We start from the raw sequence: 24592 nt of genomic DNA, 5'->3' as shown, positions 1-24592 counted from the left end.
GAACCCCAAAAATACGTATGCGAGCAACACGCAGACTAGTATGGCCGGAAGAAAAGGGGTACGTGACAAACAGGGACACCCGCAGTGGGAAAAATAGCATGTGCGACTCACCGTCTGCCTTGCGTGTAGAAGAAGAACGCATAGCCAACACCCACCCGCTGTGAAGTAATCGCGTGTGAACCCCAACGCCTGGAAAACACACGCACCGCTTCTGATGAAAAGCACGTACTGAGCGATGGAAACCCACATGGGACCCTCAACCCGTGCCAGGGAAACGCCCGCGCGTGTTACCTCACATACACGCTTATGCGCTAAGGGCCTTTCCTCGAATGACATGCTGACGTGCAGTTTTTTCACGTGCCAAATCACTCCGTATCAAGCTGGCCACGCAACAACACACGGAAGACCACACTCCTGCCCAGAAGGCCATTTTCCTGCCCCCCAGAGCCCTGAGCACGCTCCCACCTGCCATCTGCTGCTGCCTGCCTGCCTGCTGCCCACGTGCCTGCTATTTGGTGCCTGCACGTCAGCCATCTACAGGGGTCCAGTTGCTGTATCCACCCCTGCTGGAACAGAAGACTCCCGACTGGTATACCATCACTCCACAGCCCAGCCCCAGGACCCAGTTGCCCACCCACACCTGCCTCAGGGGTCGACATGTCGGGGCAAACACCATCAGAGACCACTGGCGACCCCCAGCCAGAGAGACAGAGGGCTACATGCTTCAGCAAGAAGGAAGTTGGTATCCTGGTGGAGCAAGTTCTGGGGCAATATGATGCCCTCTTCACACCATCGCGCGCCAACAAGGAAGGACAGGAGAAGATCTGGGAGGACGTAGTGGGTGCCATCAACGCGGAGGGGGTGGCACCCCGCGACATCAAACACGTCCGGAAGCGCTGGGAGGACTTCAGGTCCAGGACCCTCAGCAAAGCCCGGCGCCTCTGGAAGGCAGAGGATGCAGAGGGGTGCCGGGTCAGCCTGACCAACATCCAGATGAGGGTCCTGGAACGCATAAGCCCAGCGCTCCACATCCAGATCCTTCAGAGGAAGACCCGTCTGGAGTTGAGCGGTAAGTGGCCATGCATTGCTGTGTGAAACAGGGCATGTAGCAGTGTGCTGGTAGCTACTTGCCTGTATGTGTGACATAGGCCATGTATGGATGTGTGTGTGCAGGGACATCATGGTGCTGCATGTGAGACCAGTCATGCGTGAACCACATGGATGGCGCATGTGTTACAATGCCACATGGGGAGCAGCATGCGGAATGCACACATGAATGCATGCCTGTCTCTGTTCTTGGACATGGATGGGGTGTGAGAGATGGGTGTTGCTGTCATGGACATGTATGGTGTACATGTCTGTGTGTCTGAGTGGCATGTGTGTGACTTTGAAACACCATGGATGCATGACACATGTCCGTGACAATGTGTTGATTCACTGATGCAGTCTAGTCATCCTTGTATCCACTGTGTCTGTGGTGTACAAGGCCAGATGCATGAGCCTCCGGTGATGCGTGTGCATGGGATCAGTATGACCCAAGATGCATTTGAATTTAAAGACAACATTTTAAGTTAATAGAGGCCCTTGGACATGGATGCAAATGTTGATTGCATGTGCCGTGCCTGTTTCTGCATGTGTGTTGCCTGCATTGACCCATGTGTTGTGGAGGGACATGATGGAAGTGACATTTGACAGTGCCACTCATGTGCTATTGCTTCCTGTCTAGGGGACTATTGTACAGTACCCTGATGCTTGTGTTCTATGTCTCCCTCTACACAGCGTCGAGTGAAGAAGAGGGTGGAGACGGCGCTGTGGAGCAAAGCGGCGGGGATCCCTCCACCGGCCATCGACGCAAGGCCCAGCCACCCTCCCAGGAATTACCATCATCCGGGAACGAGGGGACTGGTGCCGCGTCTGCCATTATGGCTGCAGCGGAAGGGGCGGGTGATCCCCCACAGGGGCTTGCGATGGCGGAAGACGGTGCAGAGCCATCCAGGTTGGTGGTGTACACAGAGGAGGAGGAGGCTGCTACTGAGCTGCACATGGAGCCTGGTGGGGGTTGTACCGGTGCAGTCCAGGGCCAGGGGCAGGAGGCAGCACAGGTCGCCGCAGAGGGGCCTGTGCATGTCACTGTCCCTGACCCTGTGACTGCACCACCATGCACCAGCAGGGATGCCCTGTCCCAGGCCCGTCCGCAGGTAGGGGGGAGGCCCACGTCATCTGGCACTCCACTACCTGCGGACGAGGAGGTCTGTGACCGTGTGGAGTCCATCCTGATTGGTGTCGCGTTGCGCACGCGTTACATTCGTGATGACGTGCGTGCTTCCTGGGGCGACCACGCACGCCATCACGAAGAGCTGCGTGGCAACGTGGCACAGTTGGGAGTGGCCCTGGTCAGAGGGTTCCTACATGTGTCGAGCACTCTGGCGGCCCTCTCCTCCTCTGTGCAGAGTATGCGCCAGTTGTTCTCCCTGTCATCTTCCGGCCCAGATTCCACCAGGGCCCCCTCTGTACCTGTTCCGACCAACGCAGCCAGCTTGGTGGAGATCACATCCCTGCCACAGTCGGGAGTCGGAGGTCCAGCAGGGGTGAACACCCCACCAACTGGAGACCAGCAGATGGAGGATGTGCCGGTACCAGGGCACATGGACAGCAGCAGCAGGCTCAAGGTGGGAGCAATGATGGCTCGGGGCCATCAACATCAGAGGGGCAGGCATCGGCCGGAGGGCAGGAGGACCCTGGATTGGGAGTGTCTGCCATGTGGCAGCGGTTGGGCCAGCGCATAGATGCGGATCGGCTGCAGGCGGAAGAGGCATGGCTCACTATGGTCAGGGCAGAGTTCTCCATGCGCAGGGCGTTCAGGCGGGCTGAGTTCCTGGAGGCAACTCGCAGGGAGTTGGAACAGGCCATGACTGCATCCCTGCGAGACCTCGGGGACAGGGGAGAGGCCCACCTCCGGGACATCGACATGGAGTTCGATGCTGCCCAGGCCCGGGACATCACAGAGTGAGCCGTAGGACTTGCCCGCCTCCATTGTATATAGTTAATTAGTGTTAGGTTTCCTTTCTGTTTTTATTTTTTTTGGGGCGCTTGGACAATGCCCCACCTTTTTGTATATAGTTGTTCATTAGGTAGGGTTTTTTGTATGTTTCCTTTCAATGGTTGGGCTCATGGACCCTGGATTTGTACTTTGTATATAGTTCAACACTGGATTTCACTTCTTTTTATTTTTTTGGTTCCATGGATCAATGGTTTTTTCTTATTTGCTCACTTTAGATTTCTTTTGTCGGACAGACACTTTGGACCCATGTGCTTTTGGATTGATTTGGATTCTGCTTTCACACATTTTCATTTTATATTTTTGACTTGCAGCTTTTTCTTTATTATTTCCATTATTGTGTGTTTCATTTCATTCCCTTGCTTTTGTGTTTAATACATTTTTATTTCATACTTCAATGTGTGGTATTCTCTCTTTGGTTTCATGCATGTCACGATGTGTGTTTTCTCAATCACTTGCACCCATTGTGTGTGTGTGATGGAAATGTGTTGATGTACATACTTGCCATTTGGGATGTATCATGTGATGGGGATTTCAATGTGGGGTGGATGTAATACTTGGTTGTGTGTTTGGACTGGGGTGGCGTGGGGTGTGATTTGGGTGGCCATAGGGCCATGATTGTGGATTGTGATGACGTGTTGGGGGGGACATGAGTCAGGGCCTGCTGGCAGGTGCCTGTCACTGCTGGGTGGGTGGGGGTACAGGGGGACATGAGTCGGGGCCTGCTGGCAGGTGCCTGTCACTGCTGGGTGGGTGAGTGGGAGGGGGGACATGAGTCGGGGCCTGCTGGCAGGTGCCTGTCACTGCTGGGTGGGTGGGGGTGCAGGGGGACATGAGTTGGGGCCTGCTGGCAGGTGCCTGTCACTGCTGGGTGGGTGAGTGGGTGGGGGGACATGAGTCGGGTCTCACAGGTGCGCTCAGGAGTGCATGGTGCCATGTGGGCTGCCTGCAGGGCATAGGTGGATTGTAGGCTAGTCCCCTGTGGTGTGGGCTGCCTGCAGGGCATGGGGTAGTCCCCTGTGGTGTGGGCTGCCTGCAGGGCATGGGGAGGGGGGGAAGGTAACATCCGGGAAGGCCCACAATGCAATATTACGTGTGAGACTCCACGCACACCCCCAAAATACACGTACCCTGCTCGCACAGGGCCTATCACGTGTGAAACTCCCCGCGTACCCTCCAAATACACGTACCCTGCTCGCCCAAGGCCTATTGCGTGTGAAACTCCCCGCGTACCCCCCAAATACACGTACCCTGCTCGCACAGGGCCTATCGCGTGTGAAACTCCCCTCGTACCCCCCAATGCACGTACCCTGCTCACCCAAGGCCTATCCCGTGTGAATCTCCCTGCGTACCCCCCAAATACACGTACCCTGCTTGCACAGGGCCTATCGCGTGTGAAACTCCCCGTGCACCCCTCAAATACACGTACCCTGCTCGCACAGGGCCTATCGCGTGTGAGACTCCACACACCCCCCCAATATACACATACCCTGCTCGCCCAAGGCCTATCGCATGTGAAACTCCCCGCGTACCCCCCAAATACACGTACCCTGCTCGCACAGGGCCTATCGCGTGTGAAACTTCCCGCGCACCCACGAAATTCGCGCAGGCTGCCCATCCACCCTCCCCATGCCCCACAGGCAGCCCATACACCCTCCCCATGCCCCACAGGCAGCCCACACCACAGGGTGGACTTTTTCCACGCAAATTACCTGGCGCGAGCAGGGTACATGTATTCCGAGGGGTGCGCGCAGAGTTTTACATGCTATTGGCCTAGCACGAGCGGGGTTCGTGTATTCCGAGGGGTGTGCATGGAGTTTTACACGCCATTGGCCTAGCGCGAGCGGGGTACATGTATTCCGAGGGGTGCGCATGGAGTTTTACACGCTATTGGCCTTGCGTGAGCGGGGGACGTGTATTCCGAGGGGTGAGCATGGAGTTTTACACGCTATTGGCCTAGCGCGAGCGGGGTACGTGTATTCCGAGGGGTGCGCGTGGAGTTTTACATGCTATTGGCCTAGCGCGAGCGGGTTACGTGTATTCCGAGGGGTGCGCGTGGAGTTTTACACGCTATTGGCCTTGCGCGAGCGGGGGACGTGTATTCCGAAGGGTGCGCGTGGAGGTTTACATGCTATTGGCCTAGCGCGAGCGGGGTACGTGTATTCTGGGGCGTGCACGGGGAGTTTTACACGCTATTGGCCTAGCGCGAGCGGGTACGTGTATTCTGGGGCATGCGCGGTGAGTTTTGCATGCGTTTTCGTGGTTGGGGGGCTGTATGCTGGTCCACTGGCCTTTGCGCCTGGTACTGGATATGTGTGATTTCTTTGGCGCACGGGGCGGGATTGGGGGAATAACTGGCGCTGCTGCAGGGTCGCTGCGCCACTCTGCGCCACGGCTGGTTATCTATGTGTAATTCCATGAATACGCTGTGCGCCTAAATGGGTTTTGGCGCACGCGGCTGGCGCAGACTGCCGCACGCGCACTCTGTGCGCCAGCCGCGTGTGCCACTTGTGCGCCAATTTCTATGAATTACCCCCTTAAGCCCTTTAGAGCAACATTCATCACATCTTGACCAAGCTTAAATAGCTCAACTAGCCCTTGAAACATGGCCGCTGCTGTAACAGAGTTTTGAGCATGATGCACTGGTTAGGGTGTCTGACACTAGAGCTCTTCTCTTTATGTATCCCTGGTAGAGCTACAGCTCACTCCAGTCAGGCCTATAAAGGAAGTCAGATATGCTGTCAAGGAGGAGTTCTTAGATGGTGTAATGGTTTTTGGCCATGGAGCATTCAATGTTAATGGTGCTGGAGGGGCACAGGGCAGGTTCTTCAAAGTTGTGTTGTGTTGTCAGCCATAGCATTAGTGGATACAAGGTGGCTAGAGCGGCTGGAGATGGGGGGGGGTACAGGGGTGAAGAGATGATTAAGCGATTTGAAAGAGTAGGAGGAAGGGTTCGTACACGAAAAACTGTAGCGAGTGGACATGGATGATTCTGGGGCGTGAGGGAGGATTGAAGTTGTGCCACATTGGAAAACCACTGCAAAGCATTGCATAAAGAAACATAACCAAAAATAGCTTCTGTGCCTTTAAAATCTTGCTGTCAGGGCCCTTCCTGACCGGACATCCTATTTTCTCTTGCAGGGTTGTATTATTGATCGCGTTGGAAGGAAGACCTTACTTTTGGGAGGCTTTGGGTTCATGAATGTGATCCTTGCACTGCTGACAGCCACGCTCACCTTCCAGGTACAGGAAATCTCTCCCCGGACATTCAGACCCAGAGCTCAAACTACCCAGTTCATGGCCTGGCACGTGCACAAACTTACCCAAGCGCAGACTGGTGTAGTATCTTTGGCTGTCCAGGGCTTCATTCAGCAGGTATCATGTCATGCTCAAGGGGTTTCATATGAAGCCTATTATTATGAATGTATTATTATTATTATTATTATTATTATTATTATTATTATTATTATTTTATTAACAAAATGTATAATGCGCAACACACTCTCAGGCCTCAGTGCCTATACCACCACACTGGTATCCAAAGTTCAGACAATCACATGTACCAGTGATATACATGACACCATTTTCCATTCGGCATATGCTAATGCAGTCCCGGGTTTAACTTTGCATTCTGGGACTTGTAGTCCTGGATTCCTCCATTTTAAATCCATGACTAAAAGCCCTGGGATGCAACGTTAAAACCAGGGCTGTACTTGCATCTCTTGAATTGAATTGATAATGTTGGCATGCATGCAGTGAGGATGCAGGAATGTCCTTGCGGGTCGGACTGTGTGGTGCAATCTCTTGCCTCACGTTTAGCTAGAACTGGGAAGATTAGCCTTGCCTCCCATTTTGAATTGTGAAGATTAGCCATGAGTCACATTTAGAAAGAATTGTGAAGATTAGCCATGCGTCACATTTAGAAAGAATTGTGAAGATTAGCCATGCATCACATTTAGAAAGAATTGTGAAGATTAGCCATGAGTCACATTTAGAAAGAATTGTGAAGATTAGCCATGCGTCACATTTAGAAAGAATTGTTAAAATTAGCCTTGCCTAACATTTTCCATTTTTTTTGCTCTTTATTTAAGCCAGGACACTGTAGCAAATGCATACATTATCATATTTCATGCACAGATTACAGATGCAAGCAAAGACGTGTTTGGGTGCAAGGGTAAGACATAATCACTAATATTCGAAATAGAGGTTAAGACACATGGTAAGCATCCATGTACATTCTCAATAACCAACCAGGTACAGTCAAAAACATTAGTGTTGGGATGGTTAAGACCAATAAGAGCAAAAATCGGACCATATATCTTTGGGATATCTTTGGGATTGGATGTGTGGGGCAACGACCCCACATAGGTCTCCTCACAGTTTTGGGCCCATGTAAGTTCGAACAGCCACATATTTGTCTTTCCACTTTTGCAAAATACATCTATTAGCTATCATGCACCCCATATTAACAAATGCCCTAAAATGTTTGACCGGGAAATCCTTCCATAGCCCAAACAGCATGCCAAGATGTGAGCGGTTTATCTGAAACTTGACAGCCTCGGGCGGATAATATACTCAGAACAGACTCCCAAAATCCAGTTAATTACAACGCAACTCCAGAACATATGCATATGGTCAGCATTTTGTGAATAACATCTTTGACACACACAAGTCTCGTTGCGATACATTTTGCGAAGCCTCTCATGTGTATAGTTCAATCTATTTAACAAGTTGAACCGCATAATCTTAAACCTGGCATTCAACGACACATTATTAGTATGTAAGCACATGTTTTTCCATTGAATATCTGAGATTTCGACACCTATATTTTCGGCCCATTGAATTCTCACCTTGGGGACTGACGTAGATTCTTCATTCGATATTATTTGACACAGTGTAGACAGGAGTCTCCGACATCCCCCTGAATTTGCTATATATACCAGTTCTGTGTTCTCAGGAGGTTCAGTGGGATAGTCCGACCACTATGCAGCAGCAGCGGCACAGACCCTATAATATTGTATTAGCCCAACCACTGTGCTTTAATGGCCCTGAATCCATGTCTGTAGCGTGATAAACTTCCTGTCTGGAAGCACATCAGCCAATGCCCGAATGCCCAGATCTGCCCACCGAGTAGCCAATGTTGTATCCCACGTGGGCCCCAGTCCCGGGACCTTCCATAAAGGGAGCCATCTGTAATATGGATGTTGCACATCCATGCTTGCAAAAATAGCACTCCAGGCGGTCACACTGACCAGCACCGGGTCGTACGGGCAGTCTTCCCTATATTTGGTCCTGAGGTCCATGTTCCCTGCAGCGAACTCTTTGATTTTAACATGAATAGGGCAAGGATCACCCCCTTACCAATAAGAAGCAAATTGAGCTTGGGCAGCTAGAGAGTATACCTCCAGCTGCAGAGCTTTGATACCCCTTTTTCATAAGCTAGTGTCATATCTGCTCATTTTGTTCGAACAGCACCAGCGTGCCAAAGAAACTGGGTAAGTTAGCCATTTAGCCTAGCAAAACATTGTTTCCCAGGCCACAGGGCAACATTAGCGAAGGTATACAGGAGTTTGGGCATTAGAATCATCTTGATCAAAGCCAGTCTGCCCGCCAATGTGATAGGAAGTAGTTTTCTTCTGGTTAGTCTATTTTCCACATATTGTGCCTGTGGGTGTTGTAGTTATCTCTTTAGAGTGAGGACGTCTCCCTAGACACCCCCAGGTACCTGATACTGTTGGGAGTCCAGCGAAAGGGCTATGCGCTGCATGGTTCCTTTGTAGATTTCGTTAAGGGAAAAACCTCTGATTTAGTATAGTTTATCGTGAAGCCTGAGAATTCACCAGTTTGTGTAATGTCCTGTACAATATGGTCAAGGTTCGTTTGTGGGTCTTTGCTATAGAGCAGAACATCGTCCGAACATAGTGAAATTATTTCCGGAGGGCCTTTAAGCCGAATACCCCGTTGTCTGTGGCGGTCACAAACTATGTCTGCCATTGGCTCAATACCCATTGCAAGCAGAATAGGGGACAAGGGGCAACCCTGGGGGAGGGTATATAAGAGCACAATGTACCGCAGCATTTCCGCGCCCAAGCCCATCTTGTCCAGCACAACTAGTAAGTATTCCCACAAGACCATGTCAAATGCCTTTTGGGCATCGATCGCCACCGCCATTGCCTATGATTTGGGATTCAGACTGCCCATGATATTAAACAACCACCGGATATTAAGAGAAGTGGATCTTCCAGGGACAAACCCAGCCTGATCTTTTTGGACCATATGGGGCAGCAACGGAAGCAAACGATTCACCAGAGTCTTAGCATTGATTTTGGATTCTCCATTCCTCAGTGAGAGGGGTCGATAAGACCCACACTCATTACTAGGTTTGCTGGGCTTAAGTAAGACCACTATGGTAGCTTCCCGAAGGGTTTCGAGAAGGACTGAAAGGGTAAGTGATTCCTCCCAAACCTCCAAAAGATGAGGGCCTAACAGTGCACCGAATTCCTGGTAGATTTCTGCTGTTAGCACGTCTGGGGGCTTTCCCTTTAGGGAGATCTCTGATTACTGTTAGCAATTCCTCGACCGTGAGCAGAGTGTTTATGGTGTCTCGAGCCTGTGCGTCTAGCCGGGACAACGCAACCCCCTCAAGAAAAGAATGAATGGCCTGTTCGCCATGATGCCTTCCAGCCTTATAAAATGAGCCATAAAAAGCATGGAAAACCTCAAGGATGTCCTGCTGGTCCATCCATTTAGCTGCCCCTTGCTCATCTAGGACCCAGTCAATCTGGGTTTGCCCATGGTCCGGCTTCACCACTCTAGCCAATGTCCTCCCTGGTCTCTCCCCCTCACCATACTACTTAGCTGCCATAGGCTGCGTAAAGTATTTAACCGTGCGAAGGGCATGTGCGCTGAACATCACGTGTCTGAGCCAGTATTCTGGGGTCTGGTGACAATGCGTATTCGGTTTTAAGGGCTTTAAGTCGTGCTCGCACTGTTGCAAGTCCCTCCTGATCATCCTGAGGACTCCAACCTCCCTAGAGATCTCCATACCCCTGATGTAGACTTTAAATACCTGCCATCTAGTGCCCCTCGACGTAACATCAGCAGTGTTACAGGAAAAGAAGATCTCAATGTCTGAATTAATATCCGCTTTAAAGACAATGGGGGTCATTCCGAGTCGGGCGGTAGGGGATACCGCGCACCGGTAAGGAGACCGGTGCCGGTAATCCCCTACCGCCCGATTCCGTGGTCCCCTAACGGGAACCGTAAGGGATGTTTGGTCGGACCAAACGTACCTTACGGGTCCCGTTAGGGGACCAGGGCGCAAATAACGGGCTTGCCATTAGCGAGCCCGTTATTTGCGTCCCTCCCCTTTCCCCTTGAGCCCTATGGGGGCTCAAATGGGAATGGGGAATGGTTTGGTCATTGGGGACTTACCGGTCCCTCCAGGGTCGGAATGAACCGGTAAGTCCCCATTGTACCAAACCGGAGTCGGTACCGGTATGGGAGGCAGCCATGGAGCTAATTGCTCCATGGCTACCACCATACTCGGAATGACCCCCAATGTCTCCCAATAAGTCAGATTTGATACGCCAGGACCTGCCTCGAGCTGAAGGTTTGTCTATAAGCAGACAACAAAACAGGAGAATGATCGGAGAGTGTGCGTGGAAGAACATCAATAGTGGAAATTCTACCCACAAGCAATTTGGATATCAAGAACATATCTATGCGTGAGGCCATATTATGAACAGGCGAGTAAAAGCTATACTCCCGGGAGTAAGGGTGGAGGAGACGCAACTCATCCATTAAGGACAATGATTCTAAATGATTTGACCGGGAACGCGCTGCTCTGGATGGAGGTCTGGGGGTAGAGCTAGTGTGGTCTCTGTCTTGATCTAGTATTAGATTCTTGTCCCCCCCTCCCAGAGGATACGAACCCTGATATAAGCGTTTAATATCCTGGTTATCACTTTGAAAAATATTCCAGGGAATGAATGTTCGGACCATACGTGTTCACTTATAAGAGCTCAATCCCCTCAATAATACCAGGGATAATCACATAATGCCCTTCAGGGTCTATGTGTACCTTTTTCTCAGTGAATCTCACAGACTTGTGGAGAAGGGTCATAACTCCCCATGACTGGGTTGAATACGAGGTAAAATATCTATTCCCCCTGCAACAGGATGCCACGCCACGACATGTATGTACCATAGCATGTGTCTTCTGGAGAAGGAGGATATTAATCCTGTACCTATTCACATATGCCTTGGTTTTCCTCGACTTGGTGACATTTCCTAGCCCCAAAACATTCCAGTCCATCACATTAATGTGCATTATGTTATCGCCCTTGTGAATATGCACATATCCTGTCTCTCGTCCCAATCGATAGAAATCCTGAATACCAACTTAATCATGTTCAAGTGTCCGTCTGCCAAGATACTTTTTTAAAAATTCCCCGTTCCCCTAGGAGTACTCATCCCCATTCTAAGCATGAGTGTTGGTGTACACTCCCCAACCCCCCGCCCCAACCACACCACCCACACTGCCACCCCCAACCTCAGTGTACCCTGCCCCCCTCCCTGCCCAACCCTAGTGCGTCCCCAACTATACAACAACAAACTGAATAACCACAACAAATAGCAAGCAATTGCCATGGGGCTGACTGTTGCCGCTGCGGCCACACTTCTGAACATTACTGAATACTATATAGTGTAGTGACATAAAATGTAAATGAGGGTACTAAGGTCACATATCATTGACTGAGCCTTTGTAAGTAGGATAGCAAGATCTGTCAGTACAGCAGTTGATCTTTAGAAGCATTGCCTTCACTTCCACCCAACGGGATCTGGGCTTCCATAGATTTCACAGTTTCCCCCATTACTGTAAAGAAGTACAATTTCCCCCTAAACTGGAATCGAAGGCGTGCCGGAAATAGCATTGCGTATAGGGTATTCCACTCCCTAAGCATCTTCCTATCTCCTTCGAACTGACTGCATTCCTGCAGGACTGCCACTGAGCTGTCCAGGAAAATCCACAAAACCTGGGATCCTAAGTGTAGATCTTTTTTTGTGTCTAGTTAACCTGAGCACCTGGTCCCTGTCCTGATAGCTCAATATCTTCGCAATGATAGGGCACGGAAAATCTCCAGGTTTTGATCTCGGGGTCAATGCACGGTGAGCCCTTTCCACTGCAAAAAAAGGGGACAGGGCAGGGGCATCCAAGAGCTCTTTAAGTAATTGCTCAATCGCCTGTTCCATGCCACCAGACAAGGCCTCCTCAGGGACCCCAAATATGCAAATGTTATTCCTTCTTGACCGGGATTCTAGGTCGTCACACTTACTCTTGACCCACTTCATGTCTTTCATTAGGGTATTTACTGCCTCTTGCAATTCATGTACGTTGTCCTCCATAGATCCTATGCGTTCCTCAGCTTCATTGATGCGCAATACCTCCTTCGCCAGCTGGGTCCATATATAGGTAACATTTGCTGTGATGTCATCCAGCTTTTTGTGCACCGTTGCAAATCCTCTGGTCATAGCTTCCATCATCTGCTGAAGGTCAGTGGGCAAAGGACCCACGGCATGAGTCTGCGCCGGCTGCTGGTGAGGCAGCGTCCTGGTCTCTTCCTGGGGAGCCGCTTGGATCAATTTGTCCATTGCCCCAGATTTCTTCCCAGCACCAGCACTTCTCCTCATATTAGACTGCTCACGGCACCACTGGGGGGAGAACCCGGGGCCAGCTTCAGGGCCGTGACACAGGATTCCTGCAGTTTGTTGTAGCCACCAGCAGTGCAGTACCCAAGTCAGATCTCCGCTCGCTGAACGCACCATCACTGGCATGTATGCACATTGGGGGTGCACATTGAGGGTAAGCCGACCAGCCCCCACCCAATAAAGCCGGGAGTCAGCACATGCTTAGAGGTCCAGGTCCCAGGGCCCTCACCCAGCCCAACAATAGCAGCAATCCACAACCAACAGTTATTATGAGCAGATTAATAAAGTGTCTATAATCTTGGGTGGGAGGGCGCAAATAGGCCTCTGAAAAGCCAGCGGCACAGTTCCCCTACATCAGGAGTTGTATCAGTGGTCACTGGATAATGTGTTGTCGCTCACTCCCCAAATAGTATTCCTTTACGCCAGCAGCTGGGACAGGCCGTATATGTCACTGTGCCACATCAGAGACAGCAGCTCTAGGACCATAAACCAGCTCAATCACTGAGCGAGTGGGAACAGGCTTCCGTCCCAAAAGTCTCACCGTAGCAGCCCAGATCCCCAGGAACCTGCCAATTGTGCTCGGCCTCTGCTACACGGATCACAGGGTGTCGGCAGCCTGGGCGGGCTCATCCACACCGACCAAGCAAAAACAGCTTCCGCACACCCTACGCCGTCAGTGTGGCAGGCGCACCTGCACAGCCAGAGCTCTCCCTGGCAGCAGTCGCTTGAATCGAGTTGCGGACCCAACAAGTTGCTCCACCTTCCACCCCAGGCACAGGATATCACAACGGTGCAGTCAGGGGACCAGACTCTCATGGGGCAGTCCAGGTCGCACTCCACCACATGCTGCTCAGGCCGTCACTACTCGCCAAGGATAGGAACGCTCAGGACTCCAGCACTATGATATGCTCTGGATCGAGAGGAGCACAATCCCACACAATCGGAACATATATAGCACTCTATATGCCACTACATAGGAAAAGTATGAGCCGCCACACCGAGCTCAACACTAGAAGGCCATCTTGATTGGCTGCTCAACAGCGCCCCCGCCTTGCCCCAAATTTAGATAGAAATGTGAAGATTAGCCATGTGTCACATTTAGATGGATTGTGAAGATTAGCCTTGCATCAAATTTAGATAGATTTGTGAAGCCATGCATCACATTTAGATAGAATTGTTAAGTTTAGCCATGTGACACATTTAGATAGAGTTGTGAAGATTAGCCTTGCCCCACATTTAGATAAAATTGTGAAGATTAGCCATGCCTCACACTTAGATAGAATTGTGAAGATTAGCCATGCCTCACACTTAGATAGAATTGTGAAGATTAGCCATGCGTCACATTTAGATAGATTTGTGAAGATTAGCCATGCGTCACATTTAGAAAGAATTGTGAAGATTAGCCATGCGTCACATTTAGATAGATTTGTGAAGATTAGCCATGAGTCACATTTAGACAGAATTGTGAAGATTATCCATGCCTCACACTTAGATAGAATTGTGAAGATTAGCCATGAGTCACATTTAGATAGAATTGTGAAGATTAGCCATGCCTCACACTTAGATAGAATTGTGAAGATTAGCCATGCGTCACATTTAGATAGATTTGTGAAGATTAGCCATGAGTCATATTTAGACAGAATTGTGAAGATTAGCCATACGTCACATTTAGATAGATTTGTGAAGATTAGCCATGAGTCACATTTAGACAGAATTGTGAAGATTAGCCATGCGTCACATTTAGATAGATTTGTGAAGATTAGCCATGCCTCACACTTAGATAGATTTGTGAAGATTAGCCATGAGTCACATTTAGATAGAATTGTGAAGATTAGCCATGAGTCACATTTAGATAGATTTGTGAAGATTAGCCATGAGTCACATTTAGATGGAATTGTGAAGATTAGCCATGAGTCACATTTAGATAGATTTATGAAGATTGATATGTTAAGTCATTTATAATGCGTCTGTACACAAGTGTTTCTAGGCATGACAAAACAAGGAAGGGTAGACAGACAGAGGACAAAACAAACAATCTTACTAGGCCTTGTGTCATTCATATCATGCAAGGGGGAGGGAAGATGAAAAGTGCCAAGGGGAATGGTGGGGTAAGGGGGGGAGAGTGCAGTGGCAAAAACGCAGTAAGTGCTGCCAGTGTGATGGCTCAAGTAAGTGCATGGAGGCAGGGGACTGTAGGGTTGCAGATACAGTCCCTAAGTGTATGGGAGGCCCAGAAGCAGTGCAAGGGGCTACTGGTTGTGCACGAGAATGGTGCCCATGAGGTTCAGCGGGTGGCCAGGTAACCAGTTAGTGCAGCAAACAGGAGCAGTAGCAGGGAAGAGAGAGAGAGAAAGCTGAAGTGAAGAGTAAGGTCTTGAGTTGCTTCCGGAACCTTAGGTGTTCCTAGTGAGGTTTGAGAGAGGCAGGGAGACTGATCCAGAGGGAGGCCCCAGCCAAGGACAGACACCTACCCCCCACTCTCTGCCTGGAGAAGCATCTGACCCTCAGAGAGTTGGAGGTGGATGAGCGGAGGGCTTGAGAAGGAAGATGCTTAAGAAGAGAGAGTTGGATGTAGTGTGATCCCCGGCCCCAGAAAGCCTTGTGGACGATGCAGAGGGTCTTGATCTTGATCCTTACAGCCACCTGGAGCCAGTGGAGAGATTTCAGGGCTGGAGAGATACAATCCCTGGTCTCACAGTCCTGTTCTGGATTAGTTGCAAAGGGCGAAGAGTAGAGGCAGGCAGATTTAGAAGAGGCTGTTGCAGTAGTCCAGCCTAGCGAGAACCAAGGCTCTGAGACAGTGAGCTTCTGGGGGAAAGTGAGAAAAGGAAGAACACCTCTGAGGAGGTACAGCTGGTAGTGTGACCTCTTAGAGACGTCAGAGATGTGAGGAGAGAAGGAGAGGATGGAGTCGAAGATGACCCCGATGTTCTTCGCCTCGCAGGAAGGTGCGGATAGTGGGCTCAGGGTGGGCGGCCAGAGTGGTGTCCTCTTTCTTGCAGTTCCATGTGAGCTTCTGGAGACTGCCAATGGGTGGTAGCGGTGCATGGTCAACATAGCATAACATAACATGACATATTGGTGTGTGTTGGTATCGGTTGATGTGGTGGGGGCTGTTCTAGGTAAGCGGTAAAACCTCTCGTATTGGAGTCAGGATTTACTAGTGTATGGTATACAGCGTTTTCCCTGGCATCCACATGTCATATTAAGCAACTCTACCTCCCTGTGTCTTTATTAGACCACCTGTAATTATAGATAACCACAAGAGACCCTCTTTGCTGCTATAAAATGACCTGCACAGAGGGCAACTCATGTTTATGTCTGTTACTATCAAATGTTATCTCTTGGTGTGACTGCAATGTAGGTACTCATGAGCAGTGCTGCAAGGCCTTTTATCTGGTGCCTTTTCCTTCTTTCCACAGGAATCCTACACCTGGGTCCCATACGCTTCCAGTGTTCTCATCTTTCTCTTCATCTTTAGTTTTGGAATAGGGCCAGGTGTGTATATCCACTATTTCTGTTGCCTCACTGTCCATGTTGCCACCACTGATGCTGAAGGTCACAGAAGCTGGGAATCTTTAGGCCGGAAAAACCTTCTTCATATATAAGGAAGACCCTGGTGATATCCTAGATAATCATACTTCAAAGGCCCTCAAACCCCCAAGCTCTCATCCTCACCCGACATGCCGAAGGAAGTAGACTGGAAAATACGGTTCCATGTGTTAATATCCCCGCAAAAATATCGCAATACAAAAATATTGCCATATTTTTGTGGCAATATTGACCCATGGACACTGCGGGAGACACCCCCGCAACCCCTGCATTATTTTAAAATGTGCGGGGGACACCCCTGCATCCCCCGCTCCCACAAAATATTGCCCTCAAAAATATCGCATATGGCGAGACAAACGGCCATATGTACTGCAAAATTTTTGGTGGGGATATTTTGTAGGGATACCGAAAATACGGGGTCTTGTACGAAACTGATGTCAGCTCACTGGGTTATTGCCAGTAGTGCAGACACATCTTTTTGCAATTTGAGGGCCACGACCTGCCTCCCATTAGTGGTGACGTAGGGCATCATTAAGAGTTTGGCGGCAATACCGGCCAACTCTTTGAACATTACCCTATGGTGGGTTTGCATATTACTGCATTTGGTAATGATCACATGTGGTAATAATGGATGCGGTAAAGGTTTCGTGGGGAGACAATTTTCTACACACAAAACCAGGTGGTTTTCAATGTGTTTTGATTTGGCGGTGGAGTGCGAGCGATGGCAATCTCATTTCTTCCACTTCATTGGCACATCGACAAACTCTTATTGAGGCTCTAAGACTTTTGTCAGAGTCAGTTAAAGACACATTTTATTCTACCAAGTGATTTCTCCGAATACTTCTGAATCCTTTCATTAATTTGGAATAATTAATGGCTACAAATAAATTGGGCTAATGAGCCCCATGTAGAGCTTTCTTCCACCACAAAGTTAATGGCTATATCCATACTGGAATTATTTCAAGGTTGTAAAATATTCATCTCGACAAAGTATTCAACCAATGAAATGAAATGGCTCATCATTGACATAGTTCAAACTCCTATTAGAGCAAGTGTGGAATCCAGGCTCTAATCACCTATGGAAGCCTTCATTCCATCCTTTTCCTTTGTTCTTCTCACTGTTTCCAGCTCTCTAGCCAATCAGCAAGCTAGCAACGGAGGCTCTAACTGCCTGTAAAGATGCATTCCAAGCTTCCCTTTGTGATGAGTACTATCTGGCCACTACGGAAGGAGACATGGCAAGCTCTTTCACAGCAAGCCCCTGGGGAAACTTCTCTTTTTCCACCCCTGTACAAGCTCTAATAGCATAAGTGCCTTACGATCCGGCTCTGTTGTGTGTTAAGTGAGTTTCACCCTCATTAGGGGCCCACCCCTGAGGCTTGGGACAACTAGTTTGAATGGCAGCCACCTGCCACACATTATAACATTGGAATGCTGGCTCTTCCTTTACACGAAATGGGGCCGGAGTGGGCCTTAACCAGCGATATAAGGCCCGCTCCTGGCTCCCAGCAAACTTTCCGCATATCCTCTGTGACATGCAGGCCGTCCGCCCACTCTCCCTGCCAGCTAAGCTCACTGCTTTGCTGTCCACGATTGCTCTCTGTGATGATAGGTCCGTTCAGATTGGATTGTCCATGTCTGCTGTTCTATTCTATGGTAATGTCAACAAGCCGTTTAGTCATCACCGCATTTTTTTTTACAATGGGTCAATTATTTCCCAGCAAATACCACATTTTACATCTGAATGAGCTGCAGAAATTCCTTTTTGTTAGATTTTGAAATTCAAAACCACTAGGCTGGTGGCTTTGCTGGCCATGGACCAATATGGCCACAAACTAATGGAGATCCGGCGTTCCATTTTCCAGGACCCTTGAAGGCAGAGGCAGACTTAATCCTCTTCTCCAAGCTCCAATGCCAATCCTCATTCTGGTGATCCCCCAAAGTTCAAAGCAATGCTTATGAGGAGATGAAAGGACACGTCGCCAGGGATTGTTCGGCAGACCTGCAAAATGGCGGATCCAGTTGATGAGAAAATTGTCTACAGAGACAGCGCTATGAGCTGGATCTGTGGTTTGTCTTCCGGTATTGGCCCCACTTGGGCGCTGCAGCTCTGACACCCTTGGCTCGAGTTGGGTTAGTTGGTCTGGAGTCCCATGATAATAGGGCCAAAAGCAAAGAAATTGTTGTCCCTGGGTTAAACGCTGATGCGACTTACTGGGGCATACTACTGGCTTCCTGGTGAGGTAGATCCATTGAAACACATTATAGACACAGACTCGTCTGCATGGCTTAGTGTTTTTTCTGGGGGGTGGAGGAGCTGCTGCTGGTGTGGTACGCCCCAAGCTGATTTAAATTCTGCAATGTGAATCCATTTGTCAGGAAACTTGAAGGTAAGGCCCACGATAGGAAGGCAGACACCTACTGAGTCCCTGAGTTTAAAGACTGGCCTGGTAGTGGGTGACAAATTCCTTTTGGACGATCACTATACCATTAAACCACTGTTCTGAAGTAGTAGTGACCTGCTCTAATTTGGACACAAAGCGAGTACCAGGTCTTTCTTATGCCATCATAAAATAGTACCTTTCAGCTACTTTAAACTCATAATATATTGTGACTCTGATTAGTGTCTGCAGGAGCATGTCATTTCATGTGGCTTCCATTACTCTCTTCTCGTTCCTTATTAGTAAACTCTGCTTCTTTCCTTTTGGGTTTAATTCAGTCGAGCCACAACATGGAGTAAATAAGCGGGAGAAGATCCTCTGAGAGAAGATCCACAATACAAAACCCGTGGGGTACACAACCCATATCAACACGCAATATGGAAAAGCCAAAAGTGAGCGAAAGTGAGAGTCCTCATGTAGAGACTGTCCCGTCAATGTCCTCTAGTAAAGCCCCCCAGGTAATCTCCATATTCTGACCACCACCTAGCTTGTATGGCCTTGTGAGATGACATTAGTCATAAAATCAAGGAAGACGTACAAACCATAAAGGATGTTAAAACAACAGTGGTGCAATCAAGCAGTGTTTGGCTTCAACAACCCAGCAGGTCGAGGCCAATTAAACAGCGATCCCAGAGCTGGATAATGGCCTGGAAGTAACACATTTCTTCCTGAAGAAAAACTTATGATTCAACGCAATGAGGCTTATTCTTACTGAAGATTTGCAAAATAGCCACAGGAAGGAAAACCTCCATTTTAAAGGCCTCACGGAAGACATTGAAGCCTCTTGCATTAAACTCCTTTTCCAGTTTCTGGATTCTGAGGCACATGCAGCTAGTTTAGTGATCGACAGGGTTCACAGAGTTGGTCCACTTAGAAATGGCGATTCGATTGGCCCCAGGACTATTGTAATGAAGCTTCATTTGTATACCACCAAGGAACACCTGCTGATGGAAGTGTGAGAAAAAAATTGAATCTCATTTCAGGTTCAAATTCTCATTATCAAGATTTGCGTCCACTGATTTTACAAAAAAGAACATCCTTCAGGCGTGTCACTGACAAACTATGATCATCCTACGTATGTTATAGATGGACTTTTCCATTCTGCCTGGCATCCTTCTGGAAAAAGAAGAACCACTGGGTCATGCAACTTGAGGCGGCCTGTGAGATCCTGGGCTTGGAGCTTGGTGATACAGGGACTGAATCAAGTAAGATGCCAAAGTGGAAGATGATTTTAGATACTTGCTCAAGGTTGTTGTGGATTTCCTATCTGGCAAGTGACTGGAGGAAAAAGTGGTTTTTCTATCTCATAACCATCTTCGGAGGTTTGGGGTGGTATCTCTCATGTCCTATCATTCACTCCCCAAAGGCTTTACTGGGTTAGTAACCTAATGCCTTTTTCACTCCTATTACATATACAGTTCTTTACTCCCATGTAATCACCCAAGTCTAGGTAGTGGTTGGGTCCACTCCCTAAAGTATAACAATCAGCGTAGCATCATTTAAGTACAGGTCTGAATTCCTCACATAAAAGAACTAGCTATGTTGGCTGATGCTGGACCAAGGGTTTATACTCCATGCATACAAGACACACATATTTTGCAATCAGATATATGTAGACATTCTTTGGGACAATTCCCAATGGAATATTTCACTTCAACAAGATAGAATAAACACGGGGTAAGAATACTTATAGCGAATATGATATCTGGCAAGGATGTTACATATTTAATTTTGAGAGACACTATACAAGGGAGGGCGGGTGCATTGGGTATGGTACATGTGCCTAATGAGGGACACCATGCTTACTTTAGGGATGTTTGCCCTTATTGAAGGCTGCAATGAAAGATCCCAGAGTAGGGGGGCGCTGAGATGACAAAGGTCGTTCATCAATAAATAACCCGAATAAACTCCTGTTTCAATGAGAAAATTGGTCGAACTGTGCATGAAACCTTCCCCGATCTCACACCTAAAAATCAAGTGGGTCTGCAGCCCGGCTCCGGTGCTGCGTCGAGTTTTCACTGGCTCCCACAGACAACACGAGGCAAGGCTGATGGCGTAAGAGCACTAGCGAGTCAACACTGCAGGCCTTTTTAGCACAAGGACGGTGCCGGTCAAGGAACATGTGCGAGGAAAACCAGGCACCCCATCTCTAGCTAATACCGCCACTCGCGGTCGCTCCGGTCTCCGTCGAGCGCCTTCTGGGAGAGCAGGGAATACAACCGCACCGGCGACCGGCCGAGCATACATGGGGTAAGACGCGTAATACTGGAGCGAACGCCTGGCCAACAACTGGTGGCAACCGCACACATGAACAATTTAAATATGGCAACCCGGGGACCCTTCCCCCACTGAATCATCCCGCTGACACGTTCCCCCATCATCATACGGGCCAAAGGCCGTTACCCTCCAGTACATAATGGCTCACTACGAGTGCCGCTGATAAGGGGGATGCAGCGGAGGCAAAGATAACCGCCCGCGAGAACCCTGTAACACATAGAGGGGCGGCTGGAACATGCGCCTGAACTATCCTCATAATCCTACTTGCGCAACTATCGCTCGGGAGGGGTAATATCTCCTTGGATCACTCCACCAGAAGTTTGAGGAGCGGAGAAACATAACTTGTTATGCAATGTACCCATGGAGGGTGGTGCATGTTAACCGGCATACAAGGACGTGCCCGGCACGGGTCAGACAGCAAGTGTATGCCCAAAAACGATGCCTGAAACCACAGAACGGAAGGGAAAGGGAATATAATGAACTCCCCACTCCTGGATACATGCTCCCAACGTACACCACCGGAGGGGGGACAAATGCAAGAGAGAGGACATTAACCTACTAATAACCATCCAGCTGAAACCCCGAGATCGGTCTGTTAACCCACTCAGAGTAATGATACTTAACGACCCACCCTGATACGGCAGGGAATAATACGCCAGGGCGGAGTGTTACACCCGGATAGCTCCATTGTCCAGGGAAGTAAGTAACCCAGATATCCGCTAAATGGACACAACAAGGGCCGCAGCGGTGCGAGGCTGACTTTCAATCCGAGACGTTGTTTTTAGTTACATGTTTGGAGCAGGCTGCAAAGGGAGACACCTAGAGTTGAACTAACGGTGATGCAGAAAGCACAGTTACTTACCCCGTGCCAACAGCACACATCTCTTCGTGTCCTGCACCAGGATCCAGAGGCTCCCTAGTGATAAATATCACTTACCAACTACACAGGTGTTGCTAGACAACAAATACCCGCCTGGAGAGAGATCACATCGAGACAAGCGCTGGCATTACACTGGTAGCAGTCCTCCCGCCTCTCCCCCCCATTCCACACAGAGACCCTCCCCAGAAAACTATGAGAACCACGAGCGCACCTTGACGTGCTAAAAACAATGCCCAGAGGAGCGGGCGGTCTTCATGGCGATGCAGCAAGACTTCTTGGTCCTCAACTACAAATTAGACGGGATCACAGTGAAAGTTACAACTATCAATAATCAGCTGGAAAAGGCAACAGGACGCATTACGGAAGCCGAGACACGCATCAGCCCACTGAAGTTGCACTTGAGATGCTAGGTAACACTGTGACAACAATGGCAAAAGGTCTGGGAACGGTAAAGCTTAAATGCAAGGACTTGGTGGCGAGATCGCAGTGAAAAAACATTTGCATTGTAGGCGTTCCGGAAGAGGCTCTTAAAGGTCCAATGGAGAAGGCAGTCTATGCACTGCTGAAGGAACTGCTGGGAGATCCAGGTTGGTCACCCCTGTTCGTTGTGGAAAGAGCACACAGGACAATAACGCACATTTAATATGGACCGGACTGCAGTGATGGCAAAGGCCTGTTAGCTTCTTACTGCTTCCGTTTCAACTACAAACTTTCCGTTACTCATCCACATATTGAACAATAGCGAACACCCAAACTTGTACAGTTATGATTTCTAGATTATATTAATATACGTTTTAGGGTATCGCCTTCCGAGTCTTTGTGTTCATTTCCTTCCCCTCCTCGACATTCCTTTACCGTAGACTAAAATGTGTATGCCCGCTTAGTGCCGTTTAGGGAGTGCCATGCATCCCTCAAGCCCAAATCTGTCATGTGTGTGAGTATCATGCGAGCGGCGCTGGTGAGCGCTCTGGGATGGTCCGAGGTGTGGTCCAGTTGTGTGTCAAGGATGGTGTTGATGTCTTCTCTGCAAATCAAATGGGCTTTGGGGTATCTGGCAAATAATTCTTCCTGAATAATTCTGAGTAAAAGCATTGGTCATCAATATTCGGCCCATATATATTTAAGAGCAGTACTTCCTCTTCACTGAGGTTCCCATGCACCAGGACACACCGTCCCTCAGGATCGCTCTCCGTGTTATGGTGCGTGAAAGGAAGGGACTTGTGTATTAAAGTCAATACTCCTCGTGCTCTTGTAGAGTACGATGTGTAGTAACGTTGACTCCCTCACATTCCAGGTCAGCAATGTGATGCCGGTCATATCTTTCTTAGCCATTTACATATATACTGCACATCAAATGTATAATATGTCTGTACTGAGATGTATCCTCACAATTTGCATTAGTCTGTACCTGTGCTTTTCCAACACCCCTCTCTGCAATCCCATTCCCTCCTCCAACCCTCATAGTTCCCCGAACTTCAACTATGTTGGACCCAGAGCCACCCCCCTTACCCATACTAAGTGGTTTGTGCTCGTTACATGTAGCCAGAACGGCACAGCTGTGTCCAGCAATGAACACATTGAGAGGCTAGCGGACAACCTCTGCGTTAAAATGGAATGGTGGAGATCCCTCCCAATATCAATGATGGCAAAATTCTTCCAAAATTGTTTTATTTATTCAGCACGGTCCCGTTCTGGCCAGGCAAGGCTTTCTTTATGAAAATAAAGAGTGCATGTACTTCATTGATATGGAATGGACACCCTAGGGCAGTGGTATTCAAACTGTGGGTCGCGACCCCCTAGGGGTCCGCGGGTGCATCCCAGGGGGACCCTGAGAGCTCAGCATGAAAAAAGATTTTTTTTTTTTTTTAGATTGGAAGAAATGGGCAGGGGTGGCCCACATGGGCGGGCTGAAGCATGAAACTGTCTCAGGCAACAATGAAAAAGTGGCCCACAGTTGTAAATGGATATTCATTCCTTTAGTCACAGACTGGGCCTCATTACTACTATGGCGGACCAGTAACAACGGTGCTGGTAAGCTACCGGCACCGTTGCTACCGTTCCACCATAGTAAGAGTTGTGCTCGTGGGTGCTTGACAGCCCCCGCCAGGTCTGACCTCAGCTCGTCGGATGCACCAGCACCGTTATTAACGGTGCCGGTGCATCCGAGCTCCCCCTTCCCATTTGAGACATATGGGGCTCAAATGGGAATGGGGATCTACCGGCACCTTCGAAAGGGCAATTATCATGTCCGCCTAACTCGGCATGACCTAGTAATTGCCCATTCGCGGGTGCCAGACCCGGATGCAACTCCAGTGGCAGCCGTGCCGGTTTTACCGGCACAGCTACCGCCAGAGTAGTTATGAAGCCCACTGTTTCAATAGTACCCAAAGGGGTGCTTTGTGTTAAAATGTAAGTAAATTGTGATATATTCAGCAACAATGGTCAACATTACTAACTGCATAGTGGCCCCGCACCCATTATGGAGGAGCTAGGGAGCCAGCCCAGTGAAACAGTGAGCACTCCCTCAGCTGCTTTATCCAGCTAATGGAGTGCTCCTGGGCTGGCTGAACTGTCAAAGGGAAACACTGTTTCCCTTTGACAGTTCAGTTTAGTTCCCCAGCCGCACATGCTCACTGAGTTTTGCTTCGCCAGCATTGCATAGCTCATTGGAAA

The 24592-nt window shown here is 49.1% G+C and overlaps 1 protein-coding gene across 7 annotated transcripts in view; it reads left to right on the top strand.

The window, feature by feature from the left end:
- Positions 1-24592, top strand: part of LOC138492618 (solute carrier family 2, facilitated glucose transporter member 11-like) — a 326496-nt gene that overhangs the window by 267697 nt on the left and 34207 nt on the right. For all 7 annotated transcript variants that reach the window (XM_069619913.1, XM_069619914.1, XM_069619915.1 and 4 more), the window contains 2 exons: positions 6200-6301; positions 16192-16267. In XM_069619913.1, coding sequence (XP_069476014.1) covers positions 6200-6301; positions 16192-16267 — 178 coding nt within the window. The remainder of the gene's footprint in view (positions 1-6199; positions 6302-16191; positions 16268-24592) is intronic.

The sequence above is a fragment of the Ambystoma mexicanum genome, chromosome 10 (assembly GCF_040938575.1).
Source record: "Ambystoma mexicanum isolate Mex_15411 chromosome 10, UKY_AmexF1_1, whole genome shotgun sequence".
NCBI lineage: Eukaryota > Metazoa > Chordata > Amphibia > Caudata > Ambystomatidae > Ambystoma > Ambystoma mexicanum.
This window is presented reverse-complemented; position numbering and strand designations above follow the sequence as displayed.